We start from the raw sequence: 16,964 nt of genomic DNA on the forward strand, positions 1-16,964 counted from the left end.
TTTTTTTAGAGAAACTATAAAACACAGGCCCACAGAATTAATAGATTGTTTTGGGTTAAGTGTCTTCACCTCAAAGGAGGCATCTGAGAATTTGGTTCCCTTCATTTTCACCAGTTTCTGAAACTGTCAGGATTTTGTGATCCTATTTCTCTCTCACACACACAGAGTAGAAAGGCATATATGGATGAAGCTGACAGTTAAAAAGTCAAATGAACATTTATGAGGAAAAGAAGATATAGAAGACAGAGATAGCCATCTTAATTCTACTTTACTCCTTCATTTACTCTTATACTGCTACCTAGGAATTATCAGAGCAAACATACTTCCTGAGATGTTCCACATAGATAAATGTAACACAGAATTAAAACTGAGATTCTGAACTGAATCTTAGCACACCCAGGGGTGCCTCTCAGAATAAAGGCATGTATAGGGATAGTCATACTCAGGGTAAATGTGGCATGGGAGTCCTTTTCTAAGTGCTCATGCTGTGCCCCAATAAAAATAGCACAATGCCTAGTGAATATTTGGTCTACCTTACATGGGAAAAAGGAAATAGAAAATTCTTCCTATTGTGTCCAATTTTTTGGTACCTATGAATATCAGTGCAAAGAACACATACTAAAGAGTATAAATGATGGTAATGAAGAGAAAAATAGTTTGTATCTATCATTTCAATCTCTTAACAAAACTTTCAAACACATTTAACAATTCCTACATACAGACCCAAAGGAAAGCATAATAAACCTGCCCTCAAAAAATATGTTGTAGGGCAGCCCAGGTAGCTCAGCGGTTAGCACTGCCTTCAGCCCAGGGCATGATCCTGAAGACCAGGGATCGAGTCCCACGTGAGGCTCCCTGCATGGAGCCTGCTTCTCCCTCGGCCTGTGTCTCTGTCTCTCTGTCACTCATGAATAAATAAATAAAGTAAAAAAAATATGTTGTAGCACACAAAAAGCAGTTTCTTCTTAAACAGGATACTACCAAATGCTATAAAGTGAACCTTCTTTTGAGGGGAAAAAAAAGTCAATGCTCTTTTCCTCATCAATAACAAACAGATATACATAATACTTCTGCACAGAGCCCTCCCTGTAGAGTTAACAGAGTATCTGAAACACAGCAGGCAATAAAGAAAACTACCTGGTTGATTAGAAGGAAAGGATGAAGCCACTGCCTTCAACAAGATCACAATCTAAGGAGAGGGATATGCTATATACTCATATATTACATAGGAATCTAGGACTAGGACTCTGTAAGGAAGCTGACATGCCCGCATGTAAGCAATGGGAAACTGAGAAAGAAACTTAACTGAACATTCCCCACTCCAACACATATTACCAGGACCTAGTACTATGCTTCACCATGGTGACAGATTCCTAAAATAAGCTATCTTTGAGCCCTTAGGAGGTCAGTTTGCAATTACGGAATGAAGAAAAGAGGCTCAGAAAAGGAATTACAAAATCAATTTTTTACAGAGGCTAGTATATAATGGAAACAAATGAAGTGGGTGGGGACTGATTGAGGTAAACTATTAAAAAAAAAAGACCCATTCTCAACATTGGGTGGGGGGGACAGCACCCTAGGCCAGCCTAGCTGATTGTTGCCATGCAAAAATCAGGACACAATGTTGCCAGATGGTCCAATTCTTTAGGAGAAACTGAAATTTGGATTTTGTCATATCACTTAAATATTGTGTGAGGCCAGGTATACATAATAAGCCACATCCTGTGGAGGATTGGAATAGGAATGTAGTATACTACAACTACAGATGGATTGGATAGAGCTAAACTATTAATGTCCTTTGAAATCAAGAATCAAAGTCCGAGACTGAGTTTTTCAAAGTCTGAGAGCAAGTCTCAGCACAACATCTGGTTCTCAAAAGTTAGCTAAACTTGACACTCATGAACTGAGGACCACACATATCAAACTAAAATTGAGAAGCTAAAATAACCTGGTTCTAAGAGAAAAATTTTAATACACAGGAGTTTTTTAGATATTAAACTAGGGGGAAAAGTTAAAGGCAAAGCAGCCAGTAGTGTTCAAGAGACTAAATCAAGGAGAGATAAGATGAATTTGGACAAAAACACTAGCAATAACAAGTAACAGAAGATACATAGAATAAGAAGAAAGGATTTTACAACTAAAAATCACAAGATAGGAAAAGACAACAGAAGACTTTGGAAGGTATTTAATCTGGGTCATATTTATATATTGTATTTTCTTACCTCTAATGTGATCATTTTAATTTTCCTGAAATCAGGGCAACATTTGCAAATCAGTGTCATTTCTCTATCCACTCTGCTCAAAAAATAGTTCTAGAAACCAACATGATTCTTACAATCAGTAACTTGTTTGAATCATGGAAATGTGACATTATGTAGCAGCTCTCTTTTCTGCAGAATGTAAAATTAATTTAAAAAAAAAAAAGGAGGGCATCCGGGTGGCTCAGTGGTTTAGTGCCACCTTCAGCCCAGAGTGTGATCCTGGGGACCCGGGATCGAGTCCCATGTCGGGCTCCCTCCATGGAGTCTGCTTCTCCCTCTGCTTTTCTGTCTTTCTCTGTCTCTCGTGAATAAATAAATAAAATCTTTAAAATAAAAAAAAGGAGCAGGAGCAGGGAGCAGCAGATTTGAAGTAGCTTAAAGGCAAATGGTGCCAATCAGAAATGATGAGACTTATAATAAAGGAAAAGGAAGAGCAACAGAAAGACTTGACCAATCCTAGAATATATCCAAATAAGAGGCAGCCAGAATAGCATGAAGGAAAAATCAACCAGAGCCTCACAAAATTAAGAGTCTACCCAAGGGGAAAGTACAGGACATGGCTGTCAAGAAGAAATTGAATAGAATGAACATCATGACAGATGTATCTTAAAAGGATATCTGAATTGGTAAGGTTTGCTACAAGACCACCAACCTAACATCTTTTCATGCCAAACCAGTCTTTTCATGCCTTTGGTTCTGAACATTTATAGAAAGAGGTAGAGTACAAATCCATGGCCCATATGAATAAGAACTCAAATCTATAGTAAAACCTTCACATACCGAAGAATAATATTTATGTACTGAGTAAAGAGAGATTATACAAAAATCACAGTGAATGAAAGTGGTCAGTCACAATGACTGGCCCATTTGTAATGAATATATAAGTGGTAGGTTTTTTTGTTTTCTTTAATAAGGAGACCATGCAAAAGTAAGAAGTAAAAAAGCAAAATGCCAAAATAAAAAAGTTAAAAATAAAAAAAAATGATTAAAGAGTTTATAGTTCACTAGGGAAGACAGACAGTTGTTGGGGCAAGAAATGAATAGAACTGAGGAATGGGCAATCTTTCTTAAGGTTTTAAAGATAATCTACTGAATTCTAAATGCTCTCACCTAACTCTCATTTACCCTATTCTATCACTTAGATAACAAGCAGAGAATAAAAAAGCTGAAAAGGCACACACTACTTGTCAGGATATCAGTCATCAGGCAAACTCCAGTCCCTGCCCTGCAGCCAAAATATATTCGACAAATTACGTACCCTAAAATTCATACCCTTATATAGATGGGGCTCTCATACATTTCTGACTCTTAATTTAAACAACTGTGAACAGCCTTGGTTATCTCTCTGGTTTCATAAAAGCACCAGCAAATAATATTGGAGGAGGGTATAGATAGCAAGTATACTTGATATCATTAAGAAATGACAGCTAATATGGAAGAAAATGGGCTACAAAAGAGTTGACAACTTCAAATACGGCCATCTCAAACCATTAAATGTAGAGGGCAAATCATCCTACATATTTCACTAATTCTAAGGCATCACAAATAAGAGCTATTCAGATGATGACCTGAGTGCTCAAAAAAAAAAAAACTATTTTAAGTTCTGAATACTCTCTTCACTAAGAGTGAACTACTGTCCACATACAATTTATTTAAGATGGTTAAACACCTTTTAAGTCTCATACAAGTTATTATTACCTTGAAAATGAAATTGCATATTTTAAATTCCAGAACTAAAAGCAGACCACATTTTCTGGCCTTGCAAAACATGTGCTGTGGCAGCAAATGAGGCATAAAAACTTAGAACAAAAATTTCTGTGTAACACGTCTGCATGAAAAGGCAAAAAGAACAGACAACACTAAAGGGCACAAAAACCTATTCTGTGAATTCTGGCTCTGTCAGCTAATATCTCTGCTAGCCTCTTCAACTTAACCCCTCAGAATCTCAGTTTCTTCACCTATAAAAGTGCAGATACCAGCACCACCTACAAGGCTACAGGTATTTTTAAAAAGGTGATTAATTATCCAGAGAAGATGGGAATGAGTGGTGAAAAGAAAGCCAGATGTCTTTAAATACATCTTGGTGCTTAAAAAAAAAAAAAAACAAAACCGTGTGGCTAATCAGCAAGCTTAAGATGAAAGCAGCTTAAAAATAACCATGAATCTTGTTTTGCATCTGTACCCAAAGACCTGGTCATTAGAGTTAGGTGCAAAATTCAAGTTGTACCTTGCAAAATGTATCTAGTTTCTTCAACATTATCATACCTCGTTTCATATTTCTATATTTAAATGAAAGAAGGTGAGAAAACACTCACCTTGATTGAAAGTCTTCATTATCTGTGCTTGTCCGAGGACTTATGAGTAGATGACAAATTAAGGGAAAACAACTTTGGAAAAAAAAAAAAAAGGAATGATGTCTCAACTTTTAGTGCAGTCCTTCGGCTTGCAGGCCTAATTGGCTCTGACGAGCCTGGTAACCTCAACTTCTACCAGCTCTGCTCATCTGCTGCATCATCTTGCCCTTCTATTCCCCATATCCCCAGCCCAAAGGACTCTGTTCCCTTTCTTCCTCTCAGTGGTAATACAGCCAGCGAGAATCTAAATCCTTTGATGGCATAAAACAACCTCAGGCACCACAGAAGTTAAAAAAAAAATATATATATATATATATATACACATCAAGTCTCCCACTTCTGCATTTCATACAATTAAGAGTTAACTGAAGAGACTATTTCAGACCACGTACTACAAGGGTACAATTCTAAACATGACCAGTATCAAAGATTTCCATTACACTGATTAAAAACTCCAATAAGATGAAAAGGATATTGTTTCTTCTCTTCCTTTCCTCCTGAACTGTCCCGTTTCTCTTTTTTTTCTATCTTTTCTTTATCATGCCTGGACTCCTATAAGGAATGGTGGAATTAGTTTGGGAAGGGAAAACCAAATATAAAAATCAGCTCAAAATCCCTTTTTATCACCCATCAGTCATACATTTTTCTTCAACAACATATTTAATGATGCCAAAAGCACAAGCAACAAAGGAAAAAATGTGGACTTCATCAAAAACAAAACTTTCATGCATCAAAGAACACTAGCAAGAGAATGAAAATACAATGTACAAAATGGGGGGAAATATTTGCAAATCATACATCTCATATAGATCTAGTATCTAGGCTATATAAAGAAGTCTTACAATGGAGCAACAAAAAGACAAACAATCCAATTTAAAAATGGTCACAGCATCTGAAGAGATTTCTCCAAAGAAGGTATACGAATGGTCAACAAACACATAAAAAGATGCTCATCATTACATTAGTCATTAAGGAAATGCGAAATCAAAACCACAATGAGATACCACTTCACACCAACTAGGATGGCTATAATAAAAAAATCTTTTTAATTAAAAAAAAACAGAAAAGAACTGTCAGCAATGATGTAGAGAAATTGGCACCCTCATACATTGCTGGTAAAACATAAGCTGTCCAGCCACTGTGGAAAACGGTCTGTCGGTTCCTCAAAAAGTTAAACATAGCATTACCATATATAACCCAGAAATTCCACTCCTGGTTATATGCACAAAACTAAAAACAGGTCTTCAAACAAACACTTCAGAGCAGCACACAAACATTCATAGCAACACCATTCACAATAGCCAAAGGGAAACAAAAAGTCCATCAATTAACAAATGGATGAACAAATGTGGTACATTCGTACAATGGAATATTATTCAGCCATAAAAAGAAATGAAAGTAGTGATACATGCTACAGCATAGAAGAATCTCAAAAATGTTATGCTAAGTGAAAGAAGTCAGACACAAAAGGCCACATTATTATACGATTCCATTTATATAAAATATCCCAAACTGGTAAACCCATAGAGACAGAAAGCAGATTAGTAGTTGATAGGGGATAAAAGGGGAGGGAAATGGGGAATGACTGCTTAATGGGTATGGGGTTTCTCTCTGGGATGATGAAAATGTTCTGGAACTAGACAGACATGATGATCGCACAACATTGTAAATATACTAAATGCCACTGAACTGTACATTTTGAAATGGTTATTTTTATGTTATGTGAATTTTACCTCAATTAAAGAAAAACACTTTTAAATATAGGAGCAGCATCACTTTTAAAACATATAGAATTTTTTTTTTTCTGAGTAGCTTTCACACCCAGCATGGAGCCCAACTCAAGGCTTGAACTCATGGCCCTGAGATCAAGACCTGAGCTGACGGCAACCCCCGTGGCCCAGCGGTTTGGCACCTGCCTTTGGCCCAGGGTGTGATCCTGGAGACCCAGGATCAAGTCCCACGTCGGGCTCCCTGCATGGAGCCTGCTTCTCCCTCTGCCAGTGTCTCTGCCTCTGTGTGTGTGTGTGTGTGTGCCTCTCATGAATAAATAGATAAAATCTTTAAAAAAAAAAAAACTGAGCTGAGACCAAGAGTCGGCCGGCCACTAACTGAACCACCAAGGCGCCCCAAAACACAGAGAAATTTTAAAACAATCACCTTGCAATTTTTGAAAAATGCTTTTAAGAACTATGACTATATGTACCATAATAATGCTTTTGAAACACTTTATACCTTTGTAATGACTTGCCTACTTTATGGCAGATGCATGAAATGTATTGTGAGTATCATCCATGAGTAAGAGAATACACACTATACTTAGTTTGAAAATCAAATACAAAGTTGCAAATGCATAAGTTTATTAGGAGAAATGTTATAAAAATGTTTTTTATAAGTCACAATTAATAAAGACTTTATGACAATGTAATGATCAGGGAGAAAAAATACACATGATCATATTTTAATCTCACGAACGTAAAGAAACCAAAAAACACTGTCGGTGAGAGGAAATAAAAGAAAACAAAAAGAGAAAAACTCAATGAATACAAGTAGGTGGGCGTGAAATGGAGACAAAAGAAATTTCAAAGGTAAACTAATTCTACTCTCCCAGTAATTTGGGACCCAACTGGCTGGAATTCCCCCAGATAACCAGCCCTCCCCAAATGCCTCCTCTTCCCACCCTCAAATAATTAACCAAAGACTATCTGATTACCAAAAAACTCAATATTTGCTAAATAGTTAATTTTTTCTAAGAAAAAGCCTTTTGTTCCTTTGTTTCCCTAATTTACCTTTTTGCCACCGGAGGAGATTTTATCCATCTTTTCAGATTTAAAGGAATCACCACCTTTTTCTTTGCCTGAAGATTTTGACTTATTTTTTTCCTTGTCTTTCTCATTTGGATAAGGAGACTCACACGGACTTTCACTTTTGTGTTTTGAAACCCCCACTAAAAGTATAAAAGAGAATCATGAAAGCCTTTTCCAATTCAGTTTGACGACTGCTGCGAAAGTATTAACAAATCCACCTACTTGTTCCGTTTTCCTCTTTTCGCCTCTTGGCTAAGTCCGGCGGCACTTCACGGTCATTGTTTGAATGATCCTAGAACCAAGAATTGTGAACTACATTGATCAAGAGTTTATGTTATTTTTTTAATTACTTTTATATAAGGGCACAGCTAACTAGCACTGGAGAATATTGGCAGTGGTTTTACATACTTGGTAAAATGATATGAAAGACAAGCAGAGCTGGTAGAGATTATTAGGCTGAAGATCCTTATTACTGTAGAAGATTCAATTCAAACACACTTTAGGGTGAAAATACCAGTTAAAATATTTAATATAACAGCCTGACATGCAACAAGCTAGTACTTAAAAAAAAAAAGGCAACAAACACACTACCATACATGATACAATGGCTTTCCAAACTATTTTTCAAAAAGTTACAAACCCTTTTCCGTTCTTTCCTGTCCTTTTCATCTTTTTTCTCTCTTTCTCTGGATCTTTCCCTTGACTTGTCCAAATCTTTCTTGTCCATTTCTCTCTCCTTACTCTTGGACAGTGGTGGAGGAGTATGATTAATGTAGAGCTGTTAAATTAAGGCAATATTACTAAAGATTATTAGTTTTCCAGTATCAGTATCATCTGCTTGATTGTTTATTTAATGAAAGACAATTGGTAGTTAGACCCAAAGTCAAAACTGGTCTGCTGTCTGGATTACAAGAGGTGAAATAAAAGAGCAAGGCACAAATTATGCAGACTTCCATTCTTGGCCTTACAAAAATTTTCATTTAAACTCAATTGGTTCATTCCTGTCTTAACTGAGACTCATTAGTAAATCTATAAGCTACAGTTCCCTTTATAGCTCTATTGTGAAGATCTATAATCACCACTACAGGAGTCCATATGTGAAAAATAATGACTGGACTTTCTCTAAAAAATAATCTCTACAGAATCACAAAATTTTAAAGAATCACAAAATTTTAAATGGTTTTACCATCCACTTACAAGGCATTTGATGACAGCAAAAGTACAAAATAAAACCTAGCCATGACTTTACTACTACTAAGTCTTTTTTTGCCTCAGCATAATGCATATGTTTATCTAAACTTATTTTTATAAATATAAAGGCTGCATATTCTCTACTTCTGAAAGCACTACAATTTCTACCAAATAATCACAACTGACTGTGAAATTTGTCTTACTGGTTCTAAATAGCTCAGAAAACCATCTGGTCAGCTGAGGATGATAAAACAACTCAAAGACTGAAAAATGATGAACTGATGTCTGCCTATTGTTTCTCCAGCAAAAGGCTCACAGGCAATAAACAGCCAAAGATGAAGGATGTGCTACCTAAATAATTAAGAAATAACCTTAGTAACTTACACAAGTTGTAAATATGGAAATCTAGTATAAAAGAAAACATTAAGTAATCAGATACCTATCCTTACAGCATTTATAACTGTGCTACAAGCTTATGTTCAATTTAAGACAAGAATGAGGCGAAATATGAAATATAACTCATTACATAACTACACAATCCTAGATATACCTTAGGAATGAAAAGAATAGTGAGTCAAAAGTCAAATAGTTTTACGTGAGGAAATCCTTTGGTATTCAAAGGAATACACCAAAAAAAGACCATCAGTCTGAAAATTAAAGAAACGCTTATTTTTTAACACCACCAAATATTTTCGATTCAGTTGGCTCAGAAATACTGCCATAGCAATGCAGAAGTAGATTCTTTAAAATGTCAATGATTAAAAGTTGATCATCAACTGAAATAGACAAAATGTTTATTAATAACAAAGAGCAAGAGAATGAGAAACAGTCATAAAAGTGCTAGTCCAAATGGTACTCTTGCTGGGTTAATGCCCTATTTGACACTTTTCTAATTACGAGGTTTCTTCATATCTTAAGTTAATATTACATATGAAACTGTTAAGACAAAAGAAATAATATATTCCAGCAATACTCAAAGAAGATTCCTCTAAGGGAAGTATTGCTTAATTCTCCTGATAAAAAGAAAAAAGGGGGGAGTTGTGATTACAGATAAGTATACAAAGTACGTACGTACGTACACACACACACACACACACACACACACACACACACACCCTCTTCCACAAGAATGAAGTTTTTAATTGTGCCTAACTTAAATTCTGTATTGCAAGGAACTGAGAAACCTATATATTCTTAATTTAGAAATATATCTAGGGATCCCTGGGTGGCGCAGCAGTTTGGCGCCTGCCTTTGGCCCGGGGCGCGATCCTGGAGACCCGGGATCGAGTCCCACATCGGGCTCCCGGTGCATGGAGCCTGCTTCTCCCTCTGCCTGTGTCTCTGCCTCTCTCTCTTTCTCTCTCTGTGACTATCATAAATAAATAAAAAAATTAAAAAAAATTTAAAAAAAAGAAATATATCTAATTCTATTCCTTCTTCGTACCCTTCTAAGAATAGTTCTGATCACAATACTCTTTTCCACAGTAACATGTAGTCTCTCACTGCCTACAGAATAAAATGCATAATCCTTGGCTTAGATTATGTCTAATCTCTTCACAATCTTTGCACAATTATATCATACTGTGAAGTGACCCAATGCACTCTATATGCTGTGGCTACCACTGGCTCCCTAACACCCTGTCCTTCCCAGCAGTTCTCTTCACCATAATGGTTGCTCACTTTTATTTTAATCTCTTAAAATCTTACTAGCCTTCAAAGACAGCTCAAAAGCCATCAGCACTTCAATCGTCCCTCAACTCTGCAACTCGCTTTCAACTCACTTTCTGGTGAACTCTTGTTATTTATTATTTTATATTAACCTTTTTTTGTGACAGGTATTCCTTATTAATTTCAAATCATTTATTATTGTCCATAACATAGTTTCCAGTCTGGTACGGAAACTAATGTGTCTTTTCTATTTTTACACATATCCTAGTGCCTGGTACACACCAAGTACTCAACACATGTTTGCCAAACAAAAGGAATGATTTGATAAATTGATCTGCATATAGTATTGATGGATTTTGCTTTTGATTTGCTTTCATTCTTGACATTGGGATCAAAAGGTCCAAAAAACAATACAACTGGTTTTCAAAATCTGTTAACACTGCTACACTGACTTTTTTAAGGCTACCATGTATAAAGATGGCCTCACTTGCAGGCTTCCATTTGATTATAAATCCTTGTTTTAAGATGATTAACAGAATTAAAACCTGTTTTGAGCAGTCACTGCTGCCCTCCTCAATTACAGAGAAGCTTGGGTAAAGGAAAATGCTTTTCACACTTTCTTCATCAAACGTAGCTGCTAAGACTGCTAGGTGAAAACACAAGTGACCAAACTGGAAATATGCCAATTGGAAATTGGGAGTGGAAGGTAAACACACAAAAAGATTTGGATATTTTAAGCTAGATTTTTCTCCCTTTAATCCCACTTGAAAAGCCAAATCCATGTATTACTTTTACCATGGATTAGAAAGGGAAAAAGTAATTTAATAAAAAAGAGGATCTCAGGGAAAAAGCATAACTAAAAAAATTAAAGCATAAAAACAATTTTGCATGTACAAGTGACAAGATAACATGAAAAAAATAGACACACATCATTAGAATCCTCTAAAAAGTAAAAGCTATCCCAGAAACAGTGAGTTGATATAGACTGTCAATTTTAGAGATCAAAGGTAACGTTTTTTCCCCTAAAACTTTCATATGCTATTGAACTTTCCTAGACATATAAAATTGCAGACCAGTAATCTTTGGATGCTTTACCAAAGTCCAAAGGCATTAAGGTTCATTTCAAATAGTTATTGAATACCTAATCATATCCCCAAGTTATCATACTAAGCACTAAGGCCCTGAAAAGTGGTATGAGTCACACGATTTTGACAGTACATTTAGATGCCATTTTCAAATTTTTCTGGTTGAACATGGAATAAACCTATTGAATTTTTAATGCCCAGAAAAATCACTATTTTTTCAAAGGGGGCTAGGGAGACTAACTTGAAGCACTATAATTTTAAAAACAAGGCAAACACACTAAAGAAATTAGGAACCCCTTTTGACTACTGTTGAAATAGGTGCTAAGAATCAAGGGACCATACTTTTTTTGCAATTTTTTTTCATTGTGGTAAGAATACTTGAGGAACCTTAATTTTAGTATAAGTTTTGGTACTAACAAGTTATATGCCACTGGGAAAAGATCAAGAACTTTTTCAATCTCTTATTTGTCAAAAAGAGACTACCCTCCTGTCCTATCTACCTTACAGCACTGTTATGGGCATGAAATGAGATAACATGTGTATCTCACCTGTTTTTTGTTTTCAAAAGGCTTTCACAAATGTAAGGAACCATAATTTTCATCACTGATGAGAAATTCCAGTTAACTATAACAGCAGGTTTCAAACTGCTTCAAAGTATGTTTCAGGAAATAAATACTTACAAGGTAACATTGTTAACCCATGAATTTAAAATAGCCCACACAAACTACTGATGGTTAAGACTGACATACACAATCCCAAACTGGCTATGAAAACCAACCGTATTGCAATACATACTTCATTTAGCCAATAAAGAGTTTTACCTTAAAAGAAAGCATTCACACAGTACAGCTAATACTCTTTTGATTAATACAGTATACTCTAAAAACAATGCTACAATTTCAGGACAAAGGCACATTGGCTAACCTAAACTATTAAATTAGTGCTTATTTGCCCAATATCCACAGACATTTCATTATAAAGCTATAAACCTAAAAGCAGTTAGTAATGTCAACTGGCTTTGTTTCAAAATTTCATTTTGTATTGGTCCACCAGGAAGAGATAATACTTAGCAGATATAAGAGGAGGCAAAGTAGAAAATCAAAGTGAAAGAGGGTACAAATTTTATAATAAGTAGACAAAATAACATGAACAATGGACAATTCAACTACAATAATGAAATGAACTCTGTAATAAGATACACAAAAATTGCACATTATTTTTAGTAGAAGAATACTCAAGAAAGCAGAGTAATAGGCAAGAATCAATACTGACATGCAAACATGACCATCCAGTTGAGTATTCCCCTCCAAGAGAATGATCAGTTGACATTAACCATACTTCTTGATATTATGTTACAACTACCAAATAGGTAGCTCAGCAGAGGCAACAGAAAGTTTTATGGATTGAGATGGGCTCAGTTTTTAGAATAGTTACGTGAATGCATCAAATTTATTTTCTGGTCTTTGGGGCTGTCTAAAAAAGTCCGAAAATAACCTGACGGATTTGTTTTGAGAAATTGAGCAAGCCTACTCCCCAAAATAAATCAATAACCTCTTGCCCAAACCTTAAACTTATTTCCAGATTTTGAAGCATAAAAGGATAATGCACAACACAGCAAGCAGAGAGAGATTATAGAAATGTTGCCACATTACACGCATTTCATAACAATCTCATTAAAAGGGACCGTTGTCATCCACTGTTTTCAGTTTGTGACACGTATTTTTAAAGGTTATTCACTAGCTTACTGAATTTACTAGGGTGAAGGTATCTACTAAATAAATGAAGAATTTTTTCTGTTTTACTTAGGCATGATGATTTTAAAAGACTCAAACCTTTGCTGAAGACTCCTTGAGTTCGATGAGACTGTCCTGTAGAAAATGAATGGAGATGACAGGTGAGCTGGCATAGTTCTCAGAACCCAGAGGAACTTTGGGAAGTATGGCTGTAACCTGGAAATAAACCAGCTACTTCTTGTGAGGATAAATCTTGTGATGTCAATTATTATATGAATATCAACAATAAAAAAAAAGCAAAACCATGTAATGGAATTGTAATGTTAAAAAAAATTAAATCATATGTACTCAATGTAATAAATAATCTTTCTCTGCTCATAATTTAAAAATAAATTTCAATGCCACATTTTTCATAACACTGTACTTAATGTTAAGAAGCTTAAGAAAGCAAAACATTTCTTTCCCTCCACAAAAAGGTTAAAACAGTGGAGGTCACTGTGGAAGAACATTATCTTACATTTTCACAGTTTTTCTTTAATTGGGAGGTTTCTTTTTTTTTTAAATTGGGAGGTTTCAAATCTTACTTTACTTATGACTCTACCATAAATATACACATTTTTAATCCTAGCCAAAAAAGCTCAGTGGCATTATATTAACAAGAAAACAAAATGTATGTATTCTCTAAAAGAGTAGTCACTTTTTTGCAAAGTGCCTCTGATGGTGAATCTTATGCCTCCCACAAAAATAAGCACTTAAAAAAAAGTAAGAAAGAAAAAGAAATAAATTACGGTATTCCACCACAGTGCTCTTTATGAGCAATTAGTTAACTTACAGTTTTAAAAGTTCAACGTACTGCAAATTCAAAGATTCCATGAAATTAGATGACTTTAGAATTAAAATTAAATATGGAGCAAGGAATGGCTACCCTGAGTCTTCAAGAAGGCTACACCCACGATTTTGTGCTGCAGTTGAATGCCTGGGGTTTCTCTTTGCTGGGTGGTAGGATTGGATGCCACATCTGCTTTTATCGTAACGCAAGGTTCAACTTGTTGGGAACCCAATGGGTATAAACAAACCTCCAAGGGAAGATACAACAGAAGCTGCATGCTCACTGAATATACACAACTACAGGAGAACTGATCACCAAGGAGACTTTAAAATGGAACTCCTTTCAAGATTCCTTCTTAGAAGGCACACATCGGTATGATGCTCATCAAGAAGCTTGATGAATTCAGAGGTATCTTGTTTATCCTGTAACATCCAGGAAGTCTTCAGTGCTATATATTCTTCAATATTTATGCTGAAAAATAGGCTTCATTCTGCTGAAAAGATTCATTTGCTTGTAGCTACCATTGCACTCCAAAAAAGACTGCTTAAAGCAGTGAGGCACTTCTGGGTAAAATTTCTCTTGCACTTTGAAACACTACAAAATTAGTGCTAGGTCCTTGAAGTTTTAATATTTTTATAATAAAAATACTCAATAGGAAAAAAATATCAGTCCACCAATATGTAAAAAATTCATTTTCTAATGCAATATAAAACCTCCAGTGGCTCCAGTGAATACTTGGCACAAGACTTGAAGGAAGTCAGGACACGTATTCCAACCAGGTGAGCCTAACATGGACGCTGCCTTCCTCAGGCTATACTAACCTTTACTGTTGAGGAATGTGATGGAGAAGGGTGGGTATCAATTTTGCGGCGTTTTTGTTCTGTTGGTACAAAAAGAAATGGTCACCATAAGATAGATTTCTACTTTTTCCAAACACTTAAAAAAAAAATCACTTTTAAGGCCATCAAGTATTAGCAGCAGTCCCCCGCCCCCCGCCGCTGCCCAATGAAGTCCCGAGATAACTTGCCAAAACAAGGAGACAAGAATCAATTATATATTAACAAGAGCCAAAAGTAAACAAATACAAATAAAGAAAGGCAAACTTGCCCCTTTCAGGCTCTGCAACATCTGATCGGGGAACAGGAGACTTCAAGGACCCAGAAACTGGTGTTTTTTCTCCTCCTTTAACATTTTCCTTTGATTTCATTTCCTTTGCTATATCTCTTTCTCTGGATGGCTCCTTCTCTCTTTCCTTTTCTTGAGTCGATTTTGATTCTACGTTGGGGACAGTGGTTTTGAATTTCTCATCTTTAGCTTTTTCTTCCTTCTTGAATTTTTCTTTCTCTTTGTCAGACTTGGGTGTTCTTTCCTTCGTCTCTCTTGCTTTTTCGTCTTTATTTGGCCGCTCTTCCTTCGGTTTTTCTTTACCATCTTTACCAAGTACCCTGGCCTCTGGAGTAGTAGCTGGAGTCTTTTCTTTTTTCTCTTTTTCTTTCTCTTTCCCTTTTTCTTTGTCATTTTCTTTAACAGCTTTGCTGCTTAAGAATAAAAACACAAAATTTTAAGACAAAGTCATAAAACATTCCATATTATAAACCATAAAGGGTTTCTGACTTCAAAAATACTAGAACTAAGAGTACTCCTTTGAAAACTCAAGGACCTTAAGACAAGTAAATAGGAAGCACTTCTTTATTCAGTAAATAATGAATGACCAGATTCATGAACACCAGATTAAAAAAGAATGATTAAAGTGACATCAGGCCCTTTTATGTGTATGCTCATAATCTCTGAGGATTACAAGGTAACAACCAAAAATTATCCCACAAGCCAACCAAGGGTGCTAATATCAGGAACTGGATTACTCGGCTGGATGGATCACTGGTCTAAATCAGGGTAGGCTTCTATTATGTTCATTATCCTTACCTAGAATGTCCACAGCAAGCACCAAATCCTAAAATGTTTTTCTAACTTCACCACCTACCTTCACCTGCATAACTCAGCAGGGAAACAAAGTTGGTCTCAGCATTATACAAAACATAATGAGGATGGTTAAGCACATCATCAAATTAGGGATACGTATAAAATTCCAAGGTCCAACATAAATGACTTTCATAGTCTTTAACTACCACCCTCTTTCATTCATGTCCAATGAGGTTAAAATCATATAAGAATTCAGAATCCTGACATACAGCACAATGTTCCTACCTGTTAGAGCTACTGTTTCCATTGCTTGAATTCCCTTTCGGTGTGGCACTAGAAGCTTTATTAACAGCTTTCACACCACACTGAGATCTCTCCCTTGATTTATCTGAAATAAAGGTAAGGTTTTATTTGACAAGCCCCTAATTGTAAATAAACTACAACTTCACAGCAAAATGATCAGAAATTAAATAGAAAGGGATAATTATTTAATAGTTAAATACTCCTACCTAAGATAGAAACTATAATATCAAGCCAGCATTTTTACTTGTCATGTGATATAAAAGATCTAAGTTGGTGGAAACAAAACTATTACTTATAAATTTCTAGAAATAAGCATACCAGTCTCCTCAGTACTGCTTTCATCCGATTTGGATGCACTTCCTATCGACGATGAAGAAGGCCCACCACCAGGCCCATTTTGTACACTGGCAACTGCATTCCTCGGAGGGGGATCTTTGTGATGAAACTCATTTTCAGGTATCATGTATGACTTTCTACTTTTCAACTGCCCAGAGTAGCTGAAAGTCGCACAAAGTGTTTAAATATACAAATACAAATCAAAAGCACAAACATGGAGCTTAAAAGAATAAAATTGGCAAGTCATTCACTTTGCTACTTGGTTTCAGAGAATAAAAAATATTAATTTTCAGTAAGTTCCTGAAGGTCTTTATAGAGAGCCCCAGATGCTTTCTTTTTTTTTTTCAGATGCTTTCTTAAAAATAAAAATTTCAATGTAAACTAATCCTTAAACTGTCTTTTTTTCCACTAGTGAAGATCCAAAACTCAACTGATGATAAAATTACATTTCTTCCAAATCAAGACATATTATATATGACT

At 35.6% G+C, this 16,964-nt stretch overlaps 1 protein-coding gene across 11 annotated transcripts in view; it reads right to left on the reverse strand.

Annotated features, from left to right (window-relative positions):
- THOC2 (THO complex subunit 2) overlaps positions 1-16,964 on the reverse strand; it is a 134,643-nt gene that overhangs the window by 1,155 nt on the left and 116,524 nt on the right. For 5 of the 11 annotated variants that reach the window (XM_055337385.1, XM_055337379.1, XM_055337377.1 and 2 more), the window contains 10 exons: positions 16,467-16,645; positions 16,131-16,233; positions 15,033-15,463; positions 14,747-14,805; positions 13,196-13,327; positions 8,060-8,197; positions 7,642-7,711; positions 7,402-7,559; positions 5,091-5,167; positions 4,577-4,622 (listed from right to left, as the gene is read on the reverse strand). In XM_055337385.1, coding sequence (XP_055193360.1) covers positions 4,595-4,622; positions 5,091-5,167; positions 7,402-7,559; positions 7,642-7,711; positions 8,060-8,197; positions 13,196-13,327; positions 14,747-14,805; positions 15,033-15,463; positions 16,131-16,233; positions 16,467-16,645 — 1,375 coding nt within the window. In that variant the 3' untranslated portion in view covers positions 4,577-4,594. Of the gene's footprint in view, positions 1-4,576; positions 4,623-4,647; positions 5,168-7,401; positions 7,560-7,641; positions 7,712-8,059; positions 8,198-13,195; positions 13,328-14,746; positions 14,806-15,032; positions 15,464-16,130; positions 16,234-16,466; positions 16,646-16,964 lie in introns of those variants that run through there. The other 6 variants (XM_055337384.1, XM_055337383.1, XM_055337376.1 and 3 more) reach the window with 6 other exon arrangements.

Source organism: Nyctereutes procyonoides, unplaced genomic scaffold (genome assembly GCF_905146905.1).
Source record: "Nyctereutes procyonoides isolate TBG_1078 unplaced genomic scaffold, NYPRO_anot_genome, whole genome shotgun sequence".
Lineage (NCBI taxonomy): Eukaryota > Metazoa > Chordata > Mammalia > Carnivora > Canidae > Nyctereutes > Nyctereutes procyonoides.